The following is a 26,986-nucleotide window of genomic DNA, read 5'->3' as shown; positions in this document are numbered from 1 at the left end:
ATTCCAATTTATGATCATGCTTTTACATATAGGTTTGTCACCACTTACACAGGGATTGGGTTCTAAAGTCAGCTCATAAAGAAAAAACTTATTAAGTAACTATTCTTGGAAATTCCTTAAATCACGCATAAACTACAGCAGTTGTGGTTTCATACATGTTGATTTTACATATGATTGTGGCCGTATTTATGTGCCAAATTGAAGACCAATACTCCATTTCCTAAAAACTCAGTTGATTTTTTCCCCTCCTGTACTGAGATAAATTGTTTTCATTGAGAAATAGATGAAAAAGTACTTGAACTTTCACATTTCGTGAAAACTACTTATTTTTAAAGAGCAGACACAGTTGGAACAAGCTGCTCCTGCTAGAGAGAATTAGGGACCAACTCCATCAGAGGGTTCAGCAGACTCTCAGCCCTCATCTCCTCCTCACTCCACATTTGCTTTTCTTGAATGTAAAGGAGCCACACAATTTAAAGTATTTCTCACTCTATGGTTGAATATGTATAACTCAATTAACAAGTTAAATGCTTGTTTGACATGATCCCATTGTACTATTTATATTTTGATGGCTCCTAAATTTATTTTTCTAGCCCTGACCTTTCCCCCTGAGCTTCAGACTCATGTAATCAACTGCCCACTTGGACTTAACCGCCACTTGAAATCTATGAGGCATCTTAACATGCCCAAAACATAGGAAGTGATTTTCACCTTCCATGCCTCATCTTCACACAAAATAGCTGTTCTTCCTTCCGTCTTTCCTAACTCAGTAATCGGCATGCCACTTACCCCAGATTTTAAAACAAAAACATAGGAGTGATTCCTCCCTTTCGCTCATATGAAATTCATCAGGTGTACTTAGATCTGCCTCCAAAACATATCTCAAATTTACCCATTTAATTCCATCAGCTCAGCTCATCACCCTAGTCCAAGCCACCACCATCATTTCTACTTTGACTGACCTCCCTGTTTCCATTTTTACCCTTGTCTCATTGTCACTTTTCTGATTTAGGAATTATTCTGCTTGTTTGTTAACATCTTCTATCAACACTAAAATATAAGTTTCCTGAGGTGAAATTCGTGGAGTGTTGTTTACCAAACTATCCCTAAAGTATAGAACAGTGAGTGCCTGGCATGATTTAGATAAATATTTTTCTAATCAAACAAATAACGACAGACCGTAACTCTGTAAACCCGCCCGACGTCTCACAGCCAGGAGGCCCCGCCCTCTCCCCAAGCCACTTCCGCCCGCCCTAGGCCTTCTGGGAGAGGAAGTCCTCTGCGCAGGCGCTATGAGACCACGGAGCTTTCTGGGTAAAGATGGATGCTCACGATCTGTTTCGCCGGCTCGGCGTGGGGGCCAAATTCGACTTGAGACGCTTTTCAGCGGACGCAGCTCGATTCCAGGTATTGTATCGCTTCCAGGCAGAAGCGCGAGTAACTGAGAAGGGGCGGGAGCAGGAGAAATTGCTGGCTGCTGGGGGAGCCCGCACTCGGAGACCCCGTGGCCTGGTTGTGGGGCATTTTCCCTCATTTGGCGTTCAGGTTACCGCAGCCTTCTGAATGAACCGTTTACCTGTCCTTCTGTAGACTTGGTTGGGTCTAGCAAGGAAATGTTTCACCTGCATTCCACCTCCCTAGCCGCTCTTCTGAGTTTATTGAAAGCACCGTTAGAATCTTACTCTCAAAAATTATCTTTTCTCCGAAACTGATGGAAAATAATTTGAAAAACAGCAACAACCTCAAAAGGAGAGAACAGATTATTTCACGGTGTTTGTCTTGGCTTGCCTGGGCATTTTTTTTTTTTTTTTAATTCCCGCTACTCCACGGCGTATTAAGTAGTGAGAAGAACCATTTGAAATGGGTGCTCTTACAGAGGGAAAGTAGTGAGTGATAAATCGAGAGAAGTTGGGGCCCAGTTGTGAAAAATCTTGAATATCAACTTTGGTATTGGGACTGGAGACATTTTTGTGTGTGTGCCACACCTGTGTTTCTTCTTTCTCTGACGGTATAGTGTAGTTGTTAAGAATTTGAACTCTGGAACCAGATTATTCAAGTTCAAATCCTCGGCCTCCCAGTTACCAGTTTTGAGACCTTGGTAAAGTTGCTTCACCTGTTAATGCCTCGATTTTTCTCATCTGCAATATTGCTATTTACCTTGTTAGGGTAGTTGAAGGAAGGAGGAATTTAATATATCTAAACATGGTTAGAAATTTGCCTGATTATGCAGTGTTATTGTTATGCAGATTAAGCGTAAGTGTTAGGCTTAAAAGTGTTAGTTGCTATTATGATTATTATTATTACTGTTATAAAGTCAGAAAAGGTGTCATCTTGGATTCCATTTGCCCAAACTCTTGTCAGCTCAACAGATATTTGGTGAAAGACAAAAAAGATTGGGAGTCATTGTACCCACGTCCTTACTGTCAGTGCTGCTAAAGTGATAACAATGCCAAATCTGTCCACAGATTTCATTTAAAATTTTTTGGGTTTTAGATAGGAAAAAGGAAATATGACTTTGATTCCTCGGAGGTGCTACAGGGACTGGACTTTTTTGGAAACAAAAAGCCTGTCCCAGGTGATTGTGGGGCATTAAGAACTCATCAGGAGCTACCAGATGAAGAGAAAACAGAAGAAAGCCAAATTGAAAGGAAGAAGCAGAACAGGAAAAAGAAGAAGATAACTTCAGGTTAGGGCTTGATTTATGGTTTTTGTTTTCATTTACAGAAATAGTACAACCTTATGGTTACATGTCAGACAATATATGGCTGTTTGTCATTTGATAGCATTCAGGTTGTTTCAGGGTATTTGTGATTACAAATATTGTTACAGTAAAGATACTTGTAAACATATCTTTTTATACAGGTGCTGTTATTTCTGTAATTAGCATCCCCAAAGTGGATTCAGTGGGTGAAAGGGCACGCACACTTCTTCCTTTGAACAGATAACTGCAAAGTGACTTCCTACAGCCATGGCAGTGTTGGATACTGTTGGTCTTTTTTTTTTCCTCCCCAATCTAATGAGTGAAACTTTTTTTATTTATATTTTCTTGATAACTGGTGAGATTGAACATCTTTTCATAGGCTTTACTGGATATTTACATTTCAAGTTTTGTGACTTGTTTGTACTCGTTGGCTATTTTTCACAAGGTTTTTTTTTTTTTTTCAGTACTCAACTATAGGGGTATTTGTCTTTTTCCTTGTTCATCTATTAAGTTTCCTAGCCATTTTACCTTTTTGGTAGAGTAAATAGTTACACATGATTTTTAAAAGTTATACAAGGGTGAAAAGTAAATTTTCTTCCCAGCGTTTTATCTCTAGTCCCCTGTTTCTCCAGAGGCAACCTCTGTTACTCAGTTTCTTAGATATTTTTGTAGAGATAGTCTATTGACATGTATTTATACCTCCCGTAAAAAGCATGAATGATTGCATACTCTACGTGCTGTTCTGTTCTGAAACTTCCTTCCTTCTACCCCTCTTATAAAAAAACTATATCTTGGAATTTGTTATGAATGAATAGGAAATGCACTGCCTTGTTCATTTTAATGCAGCGTCACATCCCGTTATACATTCCATTATTGATTTGACAAGTTCCTAAGTGGTGGGCCTTTAACTTGTTTCTCCACTTTTGCTTTTACAGTGTTGCAGTAAATGTTATTCTACTTTGTGTATGTGTGGGTATATCTCTTTGATAAATTCTTAAAAGTGGGATTTCATAGTTAACAGATAAACTTATTTTAAATTTAGATATTTAGGAATTGTCCACCAGAAACATAGTATCATTAGGAAGTCCACTGCTTTGTTCTTTGAGCCATAGCATAGTATCCTGCTATATATTGTAGGGATGTTCCATTAATTGGTTTGACAAGTTTCTGTGTTAGGAACATTTACTTTGCTTCCACAGTTTTGGTGACAGTGTTGCAATAAAAGTCATTTGCCTTTCCTGGCTACAGGGAAGTTTACTATAAAGCCTTCCATCAAGATGAATTCTAAAAAGACCTGACACCAGCTTAGGGAAAAGATTCAAATATTGGGCAACCAGAAACACACAGATACATCCTGTAATCGTTGAGTAGCAAGTGTGGATAGATGTAAAGAGTTGTAATGGGAGAATTCAAGGTCTTGTGGATTAGTAATGATTCAGGTCTGTTAATGCCAACTGTCTCCTCATAAAAGTGAGCATAATTTTTTATTTTTTTAAAAAAGTCATTCCAGTTGGTGATGCCCACCAGCAGTGTATGAGAGTTTTCTTTTTCTGTTGTTATAATTTGCCTCCTCATGTCGCATTGCACCTTTTTTCTATTACACTGTCCATCTGTTTCTCTTAATTTGGTAGCGAATTAACTCTTGTCTAGCATACTGGGTTTACACATGTTTTCTAGCTTGTCCTCTCATAATCTTATTTGTTTTTGCCAGTTTATGTGTTAAATATATCTTTTCCTTTATAATTTATTTTTGCTTTTGTGCCCTAAGCATTAAATTAATATATATTTTTTTAATTCTCCCATACTTTCTTATTTGTAGTTTCATTTTGTTATATTGAAATCTTTGGCCCTCTGGGATTTTATTTGGTGTAAAGAGTAAATAAGGAACTAATGTAATTTTTTTTTCCAGATGGCTAGCCGACTATCTTAATATATTGATAATCCATCTTCTCCCCATTGGATTCAGATACAGCTTTTATTGTAACTTATTTCCCATATATATTTGGGTCTTTGGGTTCTGTTCTATTTCATTTACTTCTGATTCTGTATTCATAAACCAGTACAAGCTTGTTTCAGTTAACATGGCTTTATGTTATAAATGAGCTTACCTGGTGGCTCAGACAGTAAAAAATCTGCCTGCAATTCAGGAGACCCGGGTTCAGTCCCTGGGTTGAGAAGATCCCCTGGAGAAGGGAATGGCAACCCACTCCAGTATTCTTGCCTGGAAAGTCCCATGGACAGAGGAGCCTGAGGGACCAGGGTCCATGGGGTCACAAAGAGTCAGACACAACTGAGAGACTAATACTGTGTTATAAATCCCAGTAGAGTAGTGTGGCATACCATGTTTATTGATTGAGCAACTAGATGCTTTCTCCCTAAAGTGAGCTATAGTATCAGTGCAAATCCAGTTAAAATTCTAGTTGGCTTTTTTGGTAGAAATTGAAAAGAATTAAAAAATAATAATAATAAACATACACTTACCATGTGATCCACCTGTTCTGCTCCAAGAATTTACCCAACAGAAAGGAAAACCTATGTTCTCACAAAGACTTGTATACTTGTGTTCATAATAGCTTTGTTTGTAATAGCTAAAAATATGAAATGACCCAAATGGCCCTGGACAGTGGAGGATAGACAGATTGTATATCCATACAATAGGATGCTCCCTATAAATAAAAGGTTTAAAATGATCAATACATGCTCCAACATAGATTGAATGGATGAATGTCAGGATAACTATACTAAGTGAAAGAAACCAGACTACATTTAGTACATACTATATGATTCCATTTGTAGAAGATTCCAGGAAAAAATAAAGTTAATTAATCAACAATGAGAGAATACAGGTTGTTGCCTAGGAATGGAGTAATGCATTATAAGGGGCTACAAGGAATTTTGGGAACTGATTAAAATGGCCTTGAATGTGTTGATGGTTTAACAGGTGTATTGTTGCTGTTGTTTAGTCACTCAGTCGTGTCCAACTCTTTTGCAACCCCATGGACTGTAGTCTGCCAAGCTCCTCTGTCCAGGGGATTTCCCAGACAAGAATACTGGAGTGGGTTGCCATTTCCTTCGCCAGGGGATCTTCTCAGGTCAGGGATCAAACCCATGTCTACTGCATTGCAGGTGGATTCTTTACCACGGAGCCACCAGGGAACTCCAACAGGTATATACATATGTCAAAACTCCTCAAATTGCATACTTTAAATATATGCAGTTTATCAGTGATGTTGAAAAAAATTTAAAAGAAATTCCAGAAGTAGTCTTTACTAATTATTGTTCTTAAAATTTTTTTAGCTATTCTTGCATATTTATTTTATCACGTAAACTTCAAAGTCAACTAGGCCAGTTACCAAAACTATCTAGTTGTATCAACTGTTACTTTTTCTTTCATTGTGAAGATATGGCCTATTTGTGCCACCTAAGAATGTTACAGTTAAAATCTTTAAATTTTTAAAAATATATATTTTAGAAATTACTTCTGAAGAAGAAGTTTCTACTATACAGTGGATATCATCTGTGGAAGCAAAGATTGAAGATAAAAATGTTAAAAGAAAAAATAAACTAACTTCAGGAAAGTTAGAGCAGCTAAGAAAAGAAAAGGTGAGAAAAATATCTTCACCCTAATTGTTTTTCTGGCCTTGTGCCTTTTTCACTGTGCTTGGGTTTTTTGGTTCATCACAGTATGATTTTGTTAAGATAGAAGGTTATTTGTAGTAGTCTAGATTTTACTTTAATGAAAACTTAAAGTAGCCTTTGTGCTGTGGCTGAAATTTTTAAAATTTAAAATTCTTGAAAGTATCTTAAAATCTTGAAAATTAGGGTCAAATTTGAGAATGTGTTTAGAATTAATTTTTTTAAATTTATTTCCCTTTGATAAACATAAAATTGGCCCACTTTATCCTTTATGTTAAACTCACTGGTTTTGAAGAATTTCATGTGACGGGGATTTGAGAGTTGGAATTCTTAAGAAACCTGTTTTCTAACTTGGGACTAGGAGGAGTGGACTTCAGAAGAGACAACAAATATGCCATTGTCAAGTTTGCTGCACTCCTGCCATGTTATAGATGGAGTGTTGTTCAGCTCGTTTAGTAATCCTGAATCCAGAATTTGGCTGTCTGGATCAGAGAGTGGGAAAGCCAAAAAAAAAAAAAAAAACCCAACATCACCTGACTCTTCTAGTGGCATTCAGTCTTAACAAGTAGAGCTTTTAGGGTAGATCGTTAGAAAGCATCGGCACTTGTGTGCTAAGTGCCACATAAAGCAACTAGATGGATTCAGTGCCTGTCTTCTAGCAGTTTATATAAGATTGTGACTGTGACAGTAGCACATGAGTATGAATAATGTTCTTCGTGGCATTGACACATTAAATGTGGAAAGTGTGGCTAGATAGGTTTCATTGTTAGGAAGGTCATCCTTCTATGAAAGGGTGGAAATTGTACCTAATATGTCTCTTTCACGGCCTGGAATTTAACTAGAAAGCTTCATATGCTACCAAAGCTTATTTCAGAAACTTACTATTGCTTTACAACATCTGACAATGTATTTTACCAAATCCCCTTATTTTACTTTTCAGCTAAACTTCTTCCGGAATAAACATAAAATTCATGTCCAAGGAACTGATCTTCCTGACCCAATTGCTACATTTCAGCAACTTGACCAGGAATATAAAATCAATTCTCGACTGCTTCAGAACATTCTAGATGCAGGCTTCCAGACACCTACACCAATCCAAATGCAAGCCATTCCAGTTATGCTGCATGTGAGTGTGAAGGCCTCGAAGTGTGTGTGTGTGTGTGCGTTCATTCTCTTTCCTCTGTCTGTGAGATCCTCCCTTCTGCCTTATCTCCCCTTGTTGAAATCCTTGCCATGCTCTAAACTCCATCTCTAATACCTGTGTCTCCATAAAATTTGTCTTGATCACTACTGCTTGATGTGATCTTTTTCCTTTACCAACACTCTTTCCCCTAACACCCAATTCTCCATGTTTTCTTTTTCTTGCAACATTTATCTTACACTTTATATACTATGTATTTGCACTAACTGCACTTACCGTTTTCCATTTAACTAAATGTGTTCATCTTCTGAGCATAGAGACTATGTTCTGTTTATCCATCATTGATTTGGTTTATAATATCCAAGAACTATTTCAGAAGTGCTGAATTCTTGTATATAACCTGACTTTGTTTTTAATTCCAGTACTTTAAAAGATTTTGCCCATGCCGCGCAGCTTGTGGGATCTTAGTTCCCCAACCAGGGATTGTACCCACACCCTCAGCAGTGAAATCACAGAGTCCTAACTACTGGACTGCCAGGGAATTCCCATATCCCAGTACCTTTTATTATTGAGCTATATTTAAGTACCGAAAAAATACATAGATGTTAAGTGCACAGTTGAGTGAATTTCAGCAGTTTCATACCCTTGCCATTCAGTCCCCACCCCACCCTCACCCAGAGGTGAGCACTCTTCTGGTTCTTCGTGTTGTTTAATCTCTCAGTTGTGTCTGATTCTGCAACCCCATAGACTGTAGCCCACCAGGCTCCTCTGTCCACGGGATTTCTCAGACAAGAATACTGGATTGGGTTGCCATTTCCTCCTCCAGGGGATCTTCTCAATCTAGGGATCAAACCCACGTCTCCTACATTCCAGGTGGATTCTTTACCGCTAGCCACCAGGGAAGCCCTGTTCTGGTTCTTATTGCCATATATTATAGAATTCATATAAGTGGAATCATTCAGTATGTGTTCTTTTATTTTTGGTTTCTTTCTTTCACTCTGTGAACTTTTTTTGAGATTCCTCCATGTTGCATATATCAATTTGTTACTGATATATGAAATGCTGAGTAGTATTCTCTTGTATGAGTATACCATGATTTGTTTATGCACTGTTAACAGAGGTATGAGTTAACTTAGATTTTTGGAAATTAAGTTTTTCTGAGGTTTCTTTTTATAGTAGTGAGAGCTGACTTTTTCTCCCCACATAACCAAGGCGGCCTTCCCAATTGTAGTAGCCAAAGGGTATGAGTTCCCTCCCTCCTCATCTGTATTAATCCTTTTCATTTTCTTTGGGAAACTGAAATCAGAATATATTTGAAGGATGTTTTTTACTGACATTATAGCAAAATTGCTTTTAATTTTCATTAAAGTGTTGTTTCTGTAGTGACCTTAGCTTAAAGCTTTAAAAAGCACAGTGACTTTTTGAAGATTGTCACCTATATATGACTGTCACTGGTGTTATCACCACTTTTTATTTTACATTTAGTCCTTCTGTTATTTATTAAAATTTTCCGTAAGGATGGAGCAATACAGATACCAGGACCAAAAGTTGGTTTTCTGATTTAACTTTGATAAAGAGGATTAGGGAAAAGGAAAATTGAAATAATGGGAATATGGTTGTGGATTATCTTTGGATTTTAGTTATCTAGTTTCTTTACCCAGTTCAAATTAACTTTAGTGATAATGCTCAGAAACTCCGTTGGGGTGGTGGTAGCAGAGATGGGTGGTGTTAGAAAAGCAAATATGGGAGAAGTTAGAAGAATGATGGGAATGTGAGTATCTGGACTTGCTGTGTATAATTTTATTTTTATGGCTGGTAGCATTATTTGACTGGCACTAAAAATGTATGTACTCTTCCTTATACTTAATATACTCTGTTTTTAGGGTCGAGAACTTCTGGCTTCTGCTCCTACTGGATCTGGAAAGACTTTGGCTTTTAGCATTCCTATTTTAATGCACCTGAAACAACCCACAAATAAAGGCTTCAGAGCCCTGATTATATCACCAACACGAGAACTTGCCAGCCAGGTATAACCTGTAGTTTCTGAAAAGTATGTGTTTGTGTTTGCCAGTCATCTTTCTTATTTGAGGGTAATAGAAAGGTCCAGAAGAGAAGGGCCATGTCTTTGTCATGGTCAAGTATTGTGTACAAAGCATACTTCTAAGTGTCTTACTGCATAAAGTCTTATAATTTTCTAAAATATGATCTTAGCATTTATACTGTGGTATATGCTCTAAGATCCTTGTAGTTGGAAGGCTACTGTAACATATGTGTGTTAGTTGCTTAGTTGAGTCCAACTCTGCAAGTCCATGGACTGTAGCCCGCCAGGCCCCTCTGTCCATGGATTCTCCAGGCAAGAATCCTGGAGTGGGTTGTCAGTCCCTTTTCCAGGAGATCTTCCCTAGGGATTGAACCTGGGTCATCTGCATTGCAGGCAGATTCTTTACTGTCTGAGCCACAGACAGTAGTGGGATGTGGTCTGTAATATATAGTTCCTCTTTAAAACTTTTTTTCTCACTTTGAAAAAAGGAAACCTCATCTCAGTTTTTGAGAAAGTAAAACTATACTGTGATCCATTCGACTCTCCCCGTGTGCTTAATGTAAACATGCCAAGTATGAAATAGTTTTGAAATGGTACTTTATTCTTAAAAATAATACAGAGTTGAAGAGTTTTGATTTTATCTCTTGGAACTGGTTTACTAGACCTGAAGAAACTACTGAATCTTATTTGGCATTGATGTTCCAAAATGCCAAGATTCCAAGTTAATCTACAGATTATCATAAGCTTAATTTCAGGTATTCACGGATTGATACTAGATCTATTTTATAAATACTAAAAAAGTGACTGTACATCTTATCCAAGTATTTCAGCAGCTGATGTTTTTATCATTTCTGTTTTAGATTCACCGAGAGTTAGTAAAACTGTCTGAGGGAACAGGATTCAGGATACACATGATCCACAAAGCAGCAGTTGCAGCCAAGAAATTTGGACCTAAATCATCTAAGAAATTTGGTAAGGGATTGCTAGGTAGCACAAATGGTAAAGAGTCCACCTGCCAGTGCAAGAGACTCGGGTTCAATCCCTCGGTGGGGAAGATCCCCTGGAGGAGGAAATGGCAACTGACTCCAGTATTCTTGTCTGAAAATTCCATGGACAGAGGAGCCTGGCAGGCTCCATGGGGTCACAGGGCCTGACACAACTGAGCATGCATTCAAGAGGATGGAAGCTGTAAATTCAGTTCAGTTCATGCTTGAAGTGTAAGGGATTTGGAAATTTCAAATATCCTAATTGCCACCTAAAAATTCTTAAAGTGTAGTTAGTTCGATTTTTAGAAAAGCTGAAAGAAATCTCCTTTCACCCAGTAGTTACATAAATATATACCAGGGGTTCTCCACCTCACCCTCCACCCCAGGGATATTTGGCAATATATGGAGATATTTTGTCACAGCTGGGGAGAGGTGCTACTATTAGAGGGATAGAAGCCAGAGATACTATTACACATTCTGCAGTGCACAGAACAGCCTCCTACAGCAAGTTGTCTGAACCAAAATGTCTGTAGTACTGAGACTGATAATCCCTGCTTTATTCTATTGGTTGTTAACCTGCCATGGAAGTATTCTGCAGATAAGACTGGCTTACATCCCTACTCTTAACATCCACCAGAGAAACTCTTTTACTTGGCTTTTATCTTGAACTTCTGAATAAAGTTCCATTTAAGGAAAGTATTTTCCTGAAAAACAAACGAATGTTTGAAAAGCAGACTGTGGGATGATTGTATTCTTGCCTCTTAGAGGCCAAGTTCAGTTTAGTCGCTCAGTTGTGTCCACCTCTTTGCGACCCCATGAACCGCAGCACGCCAGGCCTCCCTGTCCATCACCAACTCCCGGAGTGTACCCAAACTCATGTCCATTGAGTTGGTGATGCCATCCAACCATCTCATCCTCTGTCATCCCCTTCTCTTCCTGCCCTCAATCTTTCCCAGCATCAGGGTCTTTTCAAATGAGTCAGCTCTTCACATCAGGTGGCCAAAGTATTGGAGTTTCGGCTTCAACATCAGTCCTTCCAACGAACACCCAGGACTGATCTCCTTTAGGATGGACTGGTTGGATTTCCTTGCAGTCCAGGGGACTCTCAAGAGTCTTCTCCAACACCACAGTTCAAAAGCATCCATTCTTCGGCACTCAGCTTTCTTCACAGTCCAACTCTCATATCCATACATTACTACTGGACAAACCATAGCCTTGACTAAACGGACCTTTGTTGGCAAACTAATGTCTCTGCTTTTTAATGTGCTTTCTAGGTTGGTCATAACTTTCCTTCCAAGGAATAAGTGTCTTTTAATTTCATGGCTGCAATCCATCTGCAGTGATTTTGGAGCCCAAAAAATAAAGTCAGCCACTATTTCCACTGTTTCCCCATCTATTTGCCATGAAGTGATGGGACCAGATGCCATGATCTTCATTTTCTGAATGTTGAGCTTTAAGCCAACTTTTTCACTCTCCTCTTTCACTTTCCTCAAGAGGCCCTTTAGTTCTTCACTTTCTGCCATAGGGGTGGTGTCATCTGCATATCCTAGGTTATTGATATTTCTCCCGGCAATCTTGATTCCAGCTTGTGCTTCCTCCAGCCCAGTGTTTCTCATGATATACTCTGCATATAAGTTGAATAAGCAGGGTGACAATATACAGCCTTGACGTACTCCTTTTCCTATGTGGAACGAGTCTGTTGTTCCATGTCCAGTTCTAACTGTTGCTTCCTGAGCTGCATACAGGTTTCTCAAGAGTCAGGTCAGGTGATGTGGTATTCCCATCTCTTTCAGAATTTTCCACAGTTTATTGTGATCCATGCAAGTCAAATAAAAGGAGAGTAAGGATTTAGTAGTTTGTGCTATGATGGATTAAAAAAATATGTACATTAGTTTGTTGTGTTATTGGTATAGTGCATATCAGCACTTCTCCCCACTTGAGGTTATTAACTGAAATGCAGGGGGCTTAATCCCCTAGTTCAAGAGGGATGAATGTTATGCAATTTGTACCATTTGTTTTTCCTTACAGATATCCTTGTGACTACTCCAAATCGACTAATCTATTTATTAAAACAAGATCCTCCAGGAATAGACCTAACGAGGTACATTACTTTAATAATGTCTTTTATGTTTGTTTTTCATTAAGTTGATTATATTTTGTCCTCAACTATAATATAATACTTGTAGTATTGCCCTTTGGAGCTTGCCATCTGCCGGCTTTCAGTCAGTGTTGGTGCTGAGAAATATCTGGCCTGAAATAAAGTTAACAGATTCTGATAAGCAATTAGTACAGTTTCCCTAGAAATTTTTCACATCTTTCAGCAGTGGTGATGGAGTTCCTAACGTTTATCTGAGGTTCTGACATTGCCAGTGGAGCTTCATATCCTTGGGGTCTAATGGAATAGGTACATTAATTTATGTTGATCTTGTTTTACCTTTTTATTGCTTATTCTTCTTGTACCTTTTTCTGGTACAATATGTAGATCTGAGAAGCGTCATTGTGGTTTGACTTCTTTATGTGTTCCCACAGTTTAGTGACGTGTCTTGGATCTTTCAGTTCAATAAGCTACAAATGTTTTTTGTTGTTGTTTCTTAGTGTTGAATGGCTGGTAGTAGATGAATCAGATAAACTGTTTGAAGATGGCAAAACTGGGTTCAGAGACCAGCTGGCTTCCATTTTCTTGGCCTGTACATCCCACAAGGTGAAGAGAGCTATGTTCAGTGCAACGTTTGCCTATGACGTTGAACAGTGGTGCAGACTGAACTTGGACAGTGTCATTACTGTATCCGTTGGAGCAAGGTAATTCTTCCACGTTATCCCACTGATTAAAAAAACCACACAAGTCATTATTTTAGACTAAAAGAGACAGGTTGTGTGGCCTAAGATTAATAAAAAGAGTTTTACTGAAAGAAACATATTCTTTAAAGTCAAGATTGATTAAGGATATTCTGTGTTAGAATAATCTAAAGGGACATTCTCATATTGTCATGTAGATATTACTGTCATTGTGCGTTTAGTTGATTTTTCCCTTCCATAAAGTATGACCATGAGCTCTGTGGCCACCCAGAGGATTTAATTTCTTTGATGGCTTAACTCAGTAGGGCTGAGAGAAGGAAGCTGATGTTACTGAGCCACTTGATTTATAATTCCTTTTTAAAAATATTTTGGGGTGCATTTATGCTAATTGGTAGGGAAAAAGTTTTATGAAATTATAATACTTCCCCTTGATACACTGTAGTGCAACCCATGAAGTAGTATGGAGCTTCCCTGGTGGCTCAGACAGCAAAGAATCTGCCTGCAGTGCAGGAGACCTGTGTTCAATTGCTGGGTTGGGAAGATTCCCTGGAGAAGGGAATGAACATGTACTCCAGTTTTGTTGCCAGGAGAATGGAAATGAAGTAGTAAAAGTGAAGATTGTGGCTGTATGAAAAAGTGCTTGTAATACTGTGTTAAGTAAAAAGCCAAATGAAATAATAAAGAATATCCTAGCTACTTCCAACTTAAAACTCCTGTGTATAAAAAGAAAAATAGAACAGATTCACCATAAATATAATTATGAAAGGAGATAACAGAGTGGAAAAAGTATTTATACATAGTATATTACAGTGGCTTATAGAGTGTTAATAAAGCCTTGAGATACCTCACTCCAACTATCTGTCTGTAAATAAACCTTTGCTATCGTTATGAAAAAAATTTAGCCATATGAAGCAACCTTTAAAATGTTCTGATTTTACCCATTAGTTTTACTTTTAGAAAGATTTTGAAAGATTGGAAACATGAAAATATATGATTAGAACACAACAAAATATCAAAATTTATCGTAAAATGGTAGAATTGTGGGCAACTTATTGTTTATGTCTTTTTTTAATTGAAATAACATTTTTATAATCAGAAGAGAACATTTAAAGACTTAAATAGACATTTCTCTGAAGAAGGCATCCAGATGGCCAATAGGCACATGAGAAGATGCTCGATATCACTAATTATTAGAGAAATGCAACTGAAAACTGCAATGAGGCACCACATCATACCAGTCAGAATGGCCATCGTCAGAAGGGCTACAAAGAATAAATGCTATAGAGGGTGTAGAGGAAAGGGAACCCTCCCACACTGTTGGTGGGAATATAAGTTGTTGCAGCCACTATGGAGAACAGTATGGAGATGCCTTAAAAAATTAAAAATAGAGTTGCCATATGATACATCAGTCTTATTACTGGGCATATATCCAGAGGAAACTAATTTGAAAAGATACATGCGCCCCAGTGTTCATAGCAGCACTATTTATAACAGCTAAGATGTGGAAACAGCCTAAATGTCTACTGACAGGTAAGCGGGTCAAGATGTGATATGTACATACACAGTGGAATGCTGCCGCTGCTGCTGAATCGCTTCAGTCGCGTCCGACTCACTGATGCCATTTGCAGCAACGCGGATGGACCTAGAGATGATCATACGAAGTGAAGACAGTAGAGTCAAATGTGATATTGTAGAATATGTGTAGAATCTAAAAATGATACAGGTGAACTTCTTTACAAAACAAGCAGACTCATGGACATAGAAAACAAACTTACGAATACCAAAGAGGGAATGAGGGGGGAGGGATAAAGCAGGAGTTTGGGGTTAGCAGATGCAAACTTCTAAAGGTAAAATACATAAACCACATATAATTACCTATAATGGAAAAGAGTTTGAAAAAGTGTGTGTGTGTATAACTGAATCACCAGAGACTAATGCAACATTGTAAATCAGCTGTACTTGAACTAAAATTTAAAAACCTTGGTATAACACAGGGAGCTCTGTGACAACTGAGAGGCGTAGGACAGGGAGAGAGGCTCAAGAGGGAGGGGACATACGTACACTTACGACTGATTCACGTTGTTAAATGGCAGAAACCAACACAACATTGTAAAGCAGTTATTCTCTAGGTAAAAGTAAATTTCAAAAAACTTTGTCTTTAAAACATAAATAATTAGGTACTTATATTGATAATGGAAAAAATCATTCTTTTGGAGGTATGTGTAAATTTTTTCATTTATTTAAAATTTATGGGGAAAAACAAAGATTGGCTGTCACACTGTAAGATATGTTTTCCTTCTCAGGAATTCTGCAGTAGAGACGGTAGAACAAGAGCTTCTCTTTGTTGGTTCAGAGACTGGAAAACTACTGGCCATGAGAGAACTTGTTAAAAAGGTAAATTTGGGCTGCATTTTCAAATTTTGATGAAGCTCACCAAGCCTTGTATTACTGACGGGAGGCTGAGCACGTTTTGCTGCGTCGTGTTTAGTACTGCTGCTGCTGCTAAGTCACTTCAGTCGTGTCTGACTCTGTGTGACCCCATAGACGGCAGCCCACCAGGCTCCCCCGTCCCTGGGATTCTCCAGGCAAGAACACTGGAGTGGGTTGCCATTTCCTTCTCCAACGCATGCCTGCATGCTAAGTCGCTTCAGCCGTGTCCGACTCTAGCGACCCCATGGACTGCAGCCTACCAGGCTCCTCTGTCCATGGGATTTTTCAGGCAAAAGTACTAGAGTGGGGTGCCATCGCCTTCTCCGTCGTGTTTAGTAATCCAGTGGCAAATCAGTAAGAAGCACATTGGAGCAACTCGTCCCAAGTGGAGAGGCTCACCTCTGAGAATAAAGTTAAGTTTTCTGTCCCCAGAGCAGGGAAGGCTAGGAAAAGACATAGTTGATGCCCCAAAAGCCTCCTTTTTCCACATCTGTGAACTGGCAGACCTCAGAAATACTGGGGGTTCAGTTCCAGACCACCACAGTAAAGCCAGTGTCATAATTAAGTGAGTCACAGGAATTTTGGGGATTTCCCAGTGCGTAGGAAAGTTGCATTTACATATGCTGTAGTCAAGTGTGCAGTGGCATTATGTCAAAAAAACAATGTACACACCTTAATTAAAAATACCTTATTGCTAAACTTGGTAACCATCACTTTCAGTGTGTTATATTAGTAACATCCAAGAGGACTGATCACGGCTCACCGTGGCAAATATAATAATTGTGAAAAAGTTTGAAATATTCTAAGAATTACCAAAATGTGCTACAGAGACAAGAAGTAGGCAAATGGTGCTGGGAGAAAAATGGTGTCGATAGACTTGCTCGAACATAGGGTTGCCACAAACCTTTGATTTATGAAAAACCTGCCAAGTGCAATAAAACAAGAGTATGCATGTATATATAAATCTCCCCCCACCACTCTGCTGCTTCCATGTAGAACTGGGGCCTTACATGAGTAGGGCCCACTGGAGTGGGGTTTTTTGTTTTATGACTGAATTGATACAAATATAGTACTTAGACTAGTGCTTGGCACATTGTGCTATTTGTTAGTTATTGATGTCACTTGGCAATAGGAAATAGAAGGTTTTGACAGATATTCACATAGGATTATACTCCAGGGATTTTTAGCCATGCATGAATTTGTTTTGTGAACCTTCTGAAATTGTGTGAATGTCTGACTACCTATTAGACAGCTTCATATCTCGCATTAGATTCTGAAAGGATGTATGGACCATAATTACAAGGTCAAGTCCTAATGCTGACAGTTGAAAATATAGAAAGCTGGTTTGAGAGAGAATCAGGGTTTGATAATACAAAATGTAAAAATCATTTGCTTAGAGCTGGTAGTTATAACTTAAATTTTGTCTAACTTGATAAGATAATTTTGAGAGAACTGAGAACCAGGAACTAAGCTTTTTGGAATACCCACAGTTAGGATAAATAATGGATTAAAGTGATAATTACTACATTTTAAGAAGGAACAAAAATGTTCTGAGGCACAGAAGCAAACATGTTTATTTCAAGGAGTAGACATGCATTGCCGTAGACAGGTGAAGGGGGATTAATTAGACAAGATTTTTGGGATGGGCAAAATGGAGAGTACTGTTGAAGGGAAGTAGGAAAAGTCCATTGTAGAGAATGGGTGCTGAGGAAGATGGAGGCAAGCTTAGACCACAGGTCTGAGAAATTTGGCAATTTCTAAATTGAATTAAAATCTTATGAAATGATGCAGTTATATTCTTAATTATGGGTTATGTGTGCTTTCTTTTAGGGTTTCAATCCACCTGTTCTTGTTTTTGTTCAGTCCATTGAAAGGGCTAAAGAACTTTTTCATGAGCTCATATATGAAGGTATTAACGTGGATGTTATTCATGCAGACAGAACACAGCAACAGGTAAAGTCAAATGTAAACTTTCAAAGCAACAAAGAACTAAGTACTGGCATTTATGAAGCACTTGTTTTCCATTCCCAGAGTGGTGCTAAAACATCTCTCGTATGTTCTCTTAACCAGAGAGATAACACAGTCCACAGCTTCAGAGCAGGAAAAATCTGGGTTCTTATTTGTACAGCCTTGCTAGCCAGAGGGATCGATTTTAAAGGTGTGAACTTGGTTATCAACTATGACTTTCCAACCAGCTCAGTGGAATATATTCACAGGATAGGTGAGTCACGTGCCCACCCCCACTCATCTGTCTTAGCATGTCTACCAGAGTCCCTTCAGCATGTTCATTTTTTCAGTACTGTAAAAATCCAGTGACTTGTATATGTGAATCTTGAAGGTCCCATTCCCTTCAAAAATGAGTTTTTTTTTTTTTTTAATGATCTGATTTCTCTTAGGTCGAACTGGAAGAGCTGGGCATAAAGGAAAAGCTGTTACATTTTTCACTGAAGATGATAAACCATTATTAAGAAGGTAAATTAGGAGAAATAGCTTAGCATTAAGTTGGCAAAATTAGTTCTTTATTCTTATACACAATTGATGGATAATTACAAAATGGCTATGTCCCAAATTCTTTTATGATATTAGTCAACCAAATGTTAGCCATGAAAGAAAAACGATCAAAAGGCTTCGTTTTTGTTCTTCCGTTGTTAGATTTTGGAAGTATTCACAAGAGAATATTCATTTAAGTTTCATACTCAAAGAATTCTTCCAATAACATCACTTGATATTAATCACAAGGTAATATTAAGGTTTTTGGATTAGTGAATAGTTAAAGTTAATCCCTGAATCTCTTTATGTTACAGCCTAGTCAAAATGATCTCTTAGCATGGTACATTCTTCCCATTACTTTTAGGGGCAGATGGAGTTTATCTTTAGTCCCAGGTCACTTGTCATAGAGGAAAAACTGCTTTAGTAACACACTCCAGTATTATTCAGTTGTAGCTCCTTGAGGCCTGGGTAACATATGATGGATACATTTTTAGAATCTCATCTTAATTTAGCCCATCATCCTAGATGTTAATGTAAAAGCTGAGTTGTGTTTCCTACACTTGGGCTGCCTACAGTAATGTTAGGCTGATGATAACTGACAGCAGTTCATATTTCTAACAAATCAAGCTGTGGATGGAGGTGGTTTATACATTGACCTGTTTCTCAGTTGTGGCACAGATTTTGATTTGTGCCTTCTGAGCCTTGGCTCTGTCAACCTTGGTTTTGTCGTGAGCAGACTCGTGTGATATGTAGGGGACTGTATTCCAGCAGCCTTGATGCACCTGAGTTCTCCTCAGCAGCTCTAAGCATGTGACTCTGATGACCCACCCCCATATCACTGTGTGCACCTCAGTTTTCTTTTCCATCTGGGAAATGGGGATAATGATGATACTTACTACAAAAGCTTCTAAATGACTGTACATTGAATAAGTGACTGTACATGAGAAGCTCAAGTCAGCCAAGCCCTATGATTTAATAAATTTAAGTGTGACTCTGCCTTCAGCGTTTTCATCCAGCACTGGGCTGTGCTGGTTAGGGCTTGATGCATGTTGAGTAGAAGCGGTTGCTAGCTAAAATTATTCATCAGTACCTTAATTGCAGTCCAGCAGACTCTTCTCTCAGTAGTCCAATGTGATTGCTTCTGGTAATAATTGATCAGAACACTTTACTGGATTAGTTTCTTGTTTGTGTAGTCTTAGTTCCTCTTCTATTGTACAGAGGGTTTAAGTACATAAACAACAGTTTGACAAGATAGAAATTTATGTTTACTGGTACCTTTTTCAGTGTTGCCAATGTTATCCAGCAGGCTGGATGTCCTGTCCCAGAATACATAAAAGGTTTCCAGAAACTACTAAGGTACAGTCTTAAGTTTACTTGGGAGTTCTCTCTCTTTGCATGTACATTCTTACTTTCACACTCGTACATTGTGGTTCTATCAACATTACTGTTTCAGAACCTTCTAAAGTAAAAACTTTCCACTTAAATATTTGTGAATATTGTGTGCTCTTTCCCTGTCAGTTTTTCATCCTTGAAATTTTAAGTACTCAGATTTTTAAAATATTAAATGTGAGTGAAATATGCTCAGATTTTAATTCATAAAGCTAGTAAAAAGTAGTTAATTGGCCAGAATCAGACTCTAGCGCTTATTGGCAGGATATGAGTGACACATATTTTAATCATAATCAGTGCCTTTGTAAAAATTGGTTGAATTTCATCTCTTTGGATTACCGCTCTAGATACTATTAGGTAAACTAGTATATTAAAGTGGATACAGTGTTGTCACTATAAACCAGTAAGTAGATAAACAAATTTTGTGACCAAGAACCAAAACTAGTTTTAGTTTTAGCTCTCTAAATTTAAGTTGCACTTAATTCAGTTCTTTCTTCTCTTTGTAACTTCCAGTAAACAAAAGAAAAAGATGATTAAGAAGCCCTTGGAAAGGGAGAGCATTAGTACAACTCCAAAATATTTTTTAGAAAAAGCAAAGGATAAACGGTAAGTATATGGTAAAAGTTAGTTTGACTCTGTCATTTTCATATAACATGGGCTTTCTTTTTCCTTAGGATAGATTTTTAGAAATAAAATTTAATAGGTCTACAGTCCATTATGGAGAAGGAAATGGCAACCCACTCCAGTATTCTTGCCTGGAAAATTCCATGGACAGAGGAGCCTAGGGGGCTACAGTCCATGAGGTCGCAAAGAATTGGACACAACTGAGCGACTAAACATTAGCAACAGTCCATTATAGAATCTAATAAAAGTAATATATCAGGTTGCTAATGATTTGGAAACTTGGTTAATTCAATCTTGGAATTTGTCTTAACATATTAATGAATTTTTTTTCCATCTTTGGAAATACGATTTCAATTCACTGTGAATTAGAATTGCACTGTCCACTATCTCCACATGGAGTTCCCAGGTAGCACTAGTGGTAAATAACCCGCCTGCCAGTGCAGGAGACTAAAGAGACACAGGTTTAATCCCTGGGTCAGGAACATCCCCTGCAGAAGGCCATGGCAGCCCACTCCAGTATTCTTGCCTGGAGAATCCCATGGACAGAGGAGCCTGGCGAGCTACAGTCCATGGGGTCACAAAGAGTTGGACACAGTGACTTAGGACACATGGACACACTATCTCCACCCAGCCTGCATCTGGACACGCTACAGAAGCCACCTGTTAGGACTGTCAACTCACATCAATGGAATCTTCCTTGAAGCTTCATATTCTGGAAGGGATTTCAGTAGGATTTATACTGAAGCATGTTGAAACATCTCTGAAAAGTATAATTTGAGTAAATTATAAATTTATATGTAAATTATAAACATTTACATATTTATATGAAATTATACACAAATTTGTTTATATATAAATTATAAACTTGAGTAAACTATAAGTTCATTTAGCTTAATGTTTTGAGGATTTCAAAGTATAGTTTTTTTCTTTTTCTTTTTTTTTTTAGAATGTACACAGGACTACCTTTTTTGCCTATCACTACTAGGAAACCATGATCTCATGGAGGTAGACTGAAATATTCTGCATAGTACTATTCTTTCCAGTATTTAAGAAAAATGACACTTTAAATTCTGTCAGTACCAGTTAATATATAACATATATAAAATGTGGGCATTTGCCAAGTACTTACTGTCCATCTTTAGCTTTACTGCATGTATTTGTATTACATATGTACTACATACATAATATGTAGTAAGATGTTAAAAGGGTGTAAAATGAGACCCCTTTCCTGAACTTAGGGAAAGGAGATTAGTATACATGAAAAAAATAATTAGAAAATAATTTTTAAGTAAAATAGAAGCTAGAGAAGGGAAAATCGTTATAAATTGGTGTTGTTTGCAAAAAGTTTTACAGAAGTAGAATTATCTTCAGGGATAGGTAAAATTTAGGCATGTAGAAGGAACAAGGTGAACCCAGGTGAGAAAACTGGCCTGCACTTTCCTTCTGAGAAGAGTCAGCCTGACATTTTGTATTAATTGTGGGAAGTCATGTTCAACCCCAGTACATGGCATGTACAGAGTGTCCCAAGGGTTTAGTGGTTTTGAGCTTTAATAACGGGAGGAATAAATGTTACAACCTTACAAAAATACATCACTGGAAAGATTAATTCATACCTAATCAGTTTTGTGCCTCCTTAATGCATTTTTAATTTTTCTTCTTTGTGGCAACAGTTCCTGGGTGGATTGGTAGAAGATTAGTAGACCAGTGCATTGGCACAGGAGGTTGCCCTGCTTTGTCACCTTATCTGTCTCACTAGACTGTTTCCTGCGATGAGCTCTTTCTGAATTGTTGCATGTACAGCAGAACCTCATGCTTGGGTGATCGTAAAGCTAAGATTGAAAGTGCAATCTTTTCAGGTACTGACTAGCAGCTGAGGAAAGTTTTTACCAAGACAGAAAATCAACTAGAGCATAAGATCGTGGCTCTGTTGAACTATAATAAGAAATACTGATATTTTAAATTATATATTTTGTTGATTTTTATAAGTCTGTAGCCTTTATGCCCTGAAGTTATTAAAACTTACGGCTGCACTGACTTTGAGGACACTTGATATAAACCTGTCCCTAGCCCCTGCTTAAGGTGCTTTAGTTGTCTATTTTCTTCACATTTAAAAACCATACTTCTTAACCTAACATACACATAAGAGTTGATCTGACACCAGCTTGCCTTTCCACTGTAGATGTTGCTATAATGATCCTACCCACACCTGTGGCCTCAGCTCTGTGCTGATTACTCTTAAGTCCATATCTTCAGACCCTGCTTCCCAACTGAGTAATACACCTAAATCCTGTTGCCTAGTGGACCTCACTTCAGGCACCACAGACTCACCCTGGTGTAGTAGAGGGTGGAGGAGACTGGATTTGGAGCAAGAACTGGCTCTAATACCACCTCTTCTGTGTGATTTTGAACAAATCACTTCACATCTTTAAGCCTCTTTCTCCCTATATGTAATGGAAATAGTTATATAAATAATAACTCTGCTGCTGTTAGTGAAGGATTGAGTTGATTGGCATTACTCTACTGTAGTATGCAAATGTTGATTATTTTCTCAAAAGTGTTTTTCTTGGGTTAAGAGTTAGTTGATGGCATTTACCATTCAGCAGACTCTAAAATCAGAATATCAGAGTTCATATCTAATATTACCAGTGTGTGATGATCTGCAAGTTACTCAACCACTCCACCTCGTTTTCCACATCTGTATAAGGAGGATGCTAATAGAATCTTTTTTCATAAGTTAGAAGATCTGAGTTGATACATATAAAGCACTTGTAACAGTGTCTAGCAGTTAATCAATGTGAATTCTTTTTATTAGGTCAGAATCTTTTATGCCATGTTGTAATGTAGTTTATTGTGGTGTTTCTGTCTCACTTAGGTGGATGTGTTTTTCTAAAGGGCAGAGACACAGCTTTTTTTTACTAATGTCTCATATACTTGATCGTGGAGGTTTCAGTAAATGTTTATTAAACTGGTAGAGCTTTGGAAAGTACATATATCTAAAATTTCTAATTCAACTTTCCTTTCATTATCACAGGAAAAAGGTCACTGGTCAGAACAAGAAGAAAGTAGCTCCTGAGGACAAAAGTTTAAAACAGACTTTTAAAAGAACTGTATCGCAAATGTGATTTCATAATTCCAGCATGAATGTTTTTTTCATGGAATATATCGTCTTATAATCACCTGTACCAAATATTTGAAGTCAACCACAAGAACATGGGACTGGTGAAAAATGATCCTAAATTCTCAGTGTATCATGTCAAGTTTTAATTCGTAGGTGATTTTTAAATGATTATACAGTGGGAAAAACATTCAATGACATCCGTGTGGTTTGAATCCAGAGTGATACTTCTTATAGAAGAACTAAAGCTTGTACTTAAAGTAACAACACCCAAATGTGGTAAGCTGGATTTTTCCCTTCAAGTGTGAAGGCAGGTGTTGTATATGCTGTGGAGAGGCATTTGGAACCACATGGCAAAGTCAAGTCTTGAGAACCCACTTTTTTTTGGGGTGTGGTGGGAGGGAAATGGACAAGAGGCAACACAAGCTGTCTACCAAGAATAAATCTACTCATCTCTCTATTTTGCTGTTTCTAAATTTGTTGATGGCTTTTTGTAGTAGGAGCCATAACAATGAGATTCCTTTTCTGCCCCCATACAGCAAATTCCCGTTGGCTATCTATTTTACATATGGTAATATAAATTTCCATGGTACTCTCTCTGTACATCTCACCCTCTCCTCCCCTCTCCCCTTGTCCATAAGTCTATTCTCTATGTCTGTTTCTCCATTGCTGCCCTGCAGATAAATTCTTCAGTACCATTTTTTCTAGATTCTGTATATGTGTTAATATATGATATTTATCTTTCTCTTTCTGACTTACTTCACTCGTATGATAGGCTCTAGGTTTATCCACCTCATTAGAACTGACTCAAATGTGTCCCTTTTTATGGCCGAGTAATATTCCATTACTCAGAACTGGACATGGAACAAAAGACTGGTTCCACATAGAGAAAGTAGTACATTAAGGCTGTATATTGCCACCCTGCTTATTTAACTTATGCAGAGTACATCATGAGAAATGCTGGACTGGAAGAACCACAAGCTGGAATCAAGATTGCCGGGAGAAATATCAATAACCTCAGATATGCAGATGATAACCACCCTTATGGCAGAAAGCCAAGAAGAACTAAAGAGCCTCTTGATGAAAGTGAAAGAGGAGAGTGAAAAAGTTGGCTTAAAGCTCAACATTCAGAAAACTAAGATAATGGCATCTGGTCCCATCACTTCATGGCAAATAGATGGGGAAGCAGTGGAAACTGTCAGACTTTATTTTTCTGGGCTCCAAAATCACTGCAAATGGTGACTGCAGCCATGAAAAACGCTCCTTGGAAGAAAAGTCATGACCAATCTAGACAGCATATTAAAGAGCAGAGACATTACCTTGCCAACAAAGGTCCAGCTAGTCAAAGCTATGGTTTTTCCAGTAGTCGTGTGGATGTGAGAGTTGGACTATAAAGAAAGCTGAGCACCAAAGAATTGATGCTTTTGAACTATGGTGCTGGAGAAGACTCTTGAGAGTCCCTTGGACAGCAAGGAGATACAACCAGTCCATCCTAAAGGAGATCAGTCCTGAATATTCATTGGAAGGACTGATGCTGAAGCTGAAACCCCAGTACTTTGGCCACCTGATACGGAGAACTGACTCATTTGAAAAGACCCTGATGCTGGGAAAGATTGAAGGCAGGAAGAGAAGGGGATGACAGAGGATGAGATGGTTGGATGGCATCACAGACTCAATGAACACGAGTTTGAGTAAACTCCAGGAGTTGGCAATGGACAGGGAGGCCTGATGTGCTGCAGTCCATGGGGTCACAAAGAGTTGGACATGACTGAGTGAACTGAGTTTTGTACAGTGGAATAAAAAATTGACTTCATACATGTAAGGTACTTGGAGTGGCACCTGACATGAATGTTAGTTATGGTCATCGATACTGTAATAAACTTTACTCAGCAACATTTGAATTAAACTTACTTATTTCCTTTAGTCAGTCTTTTATTCTAGAGTCAGGATGGGTAGACTCCAACTTAAAATATTTTAGATGGGACAAAAATTGTTCATCTTCAGAATTTATGTAAATGGAGACCTATTGCTGCAAGGTGCAAGAAATACTGTACCAAGCCTGTGATGTTTTCGTTCTTGCAAACAGATCCTTGACTCACAATATACTCTGGAGGTGGATGCACTGGTGCCACCCTTTTGCCAATCTTTTTTTTTATTATTACTGAAATTGAGGGTAATACCAACTATGTCTCAAGATTAGAAGCACTTAGCACTGTGCCCGACATGTGATCACGTCACAAAAAAATATTCTTTAAATACACATTGTTTGGTTAGGAATACAAAGCCTCATAACATAGTCCCTGCCCTAACAGTGTAGTGGCGGGGATAAAGTAAAGGACAAATAGTGTGGTAAGTGCCATGTTAGACATAAGGCCACAGTGCTGAAGCGTCACATGAGAGCAGCTAACCTGAACTGGAAATGTCAGGAGCGGCTGACAGCCAGAGACTTACAACAGCCAGCATGCAAAAGAGAGCAAAGTATTCCCAGCAGAAACAGAAATTATGTCTTTATGATCCTTGAAATACTCCTCCCCCCCCCCCCTTTTTTTTAGGTAGTTTCTCCTGTCTTAAAATCACCCATCTTTTAAAGTGGCTACATAAGCCTATATCAACTTGATTTGTCAATGGATTTATATGGAGTTTGGTCGTATGTATCAGTTTATATCAATTGGAACATCTGCTACACAGTTCCATCTAAAAGGGAGGAATGAAATTTGTGGACATGAGGGAAAAAAATAGCACACTGTAGTTGAAATAAGCAAGGACTTTGAGGTCAAACACTTTAACTTGGATCCTGGTCCTGGTATTTTGCAGCTGTGTGGTCTGAATTACAAATTCTTTTAACCTTGTTTTTTTTTATCTGAAATGCCAATAGTAACTCTTAGGGACACTGAGGATTTGAAACAGTAAAGTTTCTAACCAGTGATTTGTGCCCAATAAAGGATAACTATTATTATGAACTGTCTCCCTGTAAAAGCCCTGAAGCAAGAGTAAAAGATAAAGCTAACTATAATATTACTTGTTCAGTGGCTAAGTGTGTCTGATTCTGCAATCCCAAGGACTGCAGCATGCCAGGCTCCCCTGTCCTCCACTATCTCCCAGAGTTTGCTCAGATTGGTGTCCATTGGGTGATGCTGTCTAATCATCTCATCCTCCGCTGCCCCCGTCTCCCTTTGCCTTTACTCTTTCCCAGCTGCAGAGCCTTTTGCAATGACTCAGCTCTTCGCATCAGGGAGCCAAAGTATTGGAGCTTTAGCATTAGTCTTTCCAATGAATATTCAGGATTGATTTCCTTGGGGATTGACTAGTTTGATCTTACAGCCAAGGGACTCTGAAGAGTTCTCCAGGACCACACTTGCAACGAATCACTTCTTCGGTGCTCAGCCTTCTTTATAGTCCAACTCACACCCGTACATGACTATTTGAAAAACGACAGCTTTGAGTACACTAACCTTTGTCGGCAAAGTGAAGTCTCTGCTTTTTACACTGTCTATGTTTGTCATAGATTTCCTTCCAAGCAGCAAGCGTCCTTTAATTTCATGACTGCCGCTACCTTCTGCACTGTCCGTAGTGATTTTGGAGCCCAAGAAAATAAAATCTGTCACTTTCCCCTTTTCCCCTTCTGTTTGCCCTGAAG

General features: G+C 38.3%; 1 protein-coding gene across 2 annotated transcripts; it reads left to right on the top strand.

Annotated features, from left to right (window-relative positions):
• The first annotated feature begins 1,264 nt into the window (after positions 1 to 1,264).
• On the top strand, positions 1,265 to 25,272 carry DDX52 (DExD-box helicase 52). Of its 2 annotated transcripts, XM_061390315.1 has the most exons (15): positions 1,265 to 1,407; positions 2,494 to 2,686; positions 6,174 to 6,304; positions 7,278 to 7,463; positions 9,362 to 9,505; positions 10,380 to 10,491; positions 12,534 to 12,606; positions 13,101 to 13,304; positions 15,605 to 15,695; positions 17,562 to 17,684; positions 17,802 to 17,952; positions 18,128 to 18,203; positions 19,506 to 19,577; positions 20,124 to 20,216; positions 23,266 to 25,272. In XM_061390315.1, the coding sequence occupies exons 1-15, from the start codon at positions 1,321 to 1,323 to the stop codon at positions 23,354 to 23,356; spliced, it is 1,827 nt and encodes a 608-aa protein (XP_061246299.1). In that variant the 5' UTR covers positions 1,265 to 1,320; the 3' UTR covers positions 23,357 to 25,272. The 2 variants fall into 2 exon arrangements, with proteins under 2 accessions (XP_061246299.1, XP_061246300.1); XM_061390316.1 differs by lacking the exons at positions 1,265 to 1,407; positions 2,494 to 2,686 and adding an exon at positions 2,718 to 5,867.
• The last annotated feature ends 1,714 nt before the right edge of the window (positions 25,273 to 26,986 follow it).

This window comes from Bos javanicus, chromosome 19 (genome assembly GCF_032452875.1).
Source record: "Bos javanicus breed banteng chromosome 19, ARS-OSU_banteng_1.0, whole genome shotgun sequence".
Taxonomy (NCBI): domain Eukaryota; kingdom Metazoa; phylum Chordata; class Mammalia; order Artiodactyla; family Bovidae; genus Bos; species Bos javanicus.
The sequence above is the reverse complement of the archived record's forward strand: the minus strand, read 5'-3'. Positions and strand labels throughout refer to the sequence as shown.

What these genes read in the sequence shown, in the direction of transcription:
- DDX52 (XM_061390315.1), top strand. Translation starts at nt 1,321, where the DNA reads ATGGATGCTCACGATCTGTTTCGCCGGCTCGGCGTGGGGGCCAAATTC. An exon ending in CACGAGAACTTGCCAGCCAG is followed by an intron (nt 9,506 to 10,379) that starts GTATAACCTGTA and finishes TTTCTGTTTTAG; the next exon opens with ATTCACCGAGAGTTAGTAAA. An exon ending in GATAAACCATTATTAAGAAG is followed by an intron (nt 18,204 to 19,505) that starts GTAAATTAGGAG and finishes TACCTTTTTCAG; the next exon opens with TGTTGCCAATGTTATCCAGC.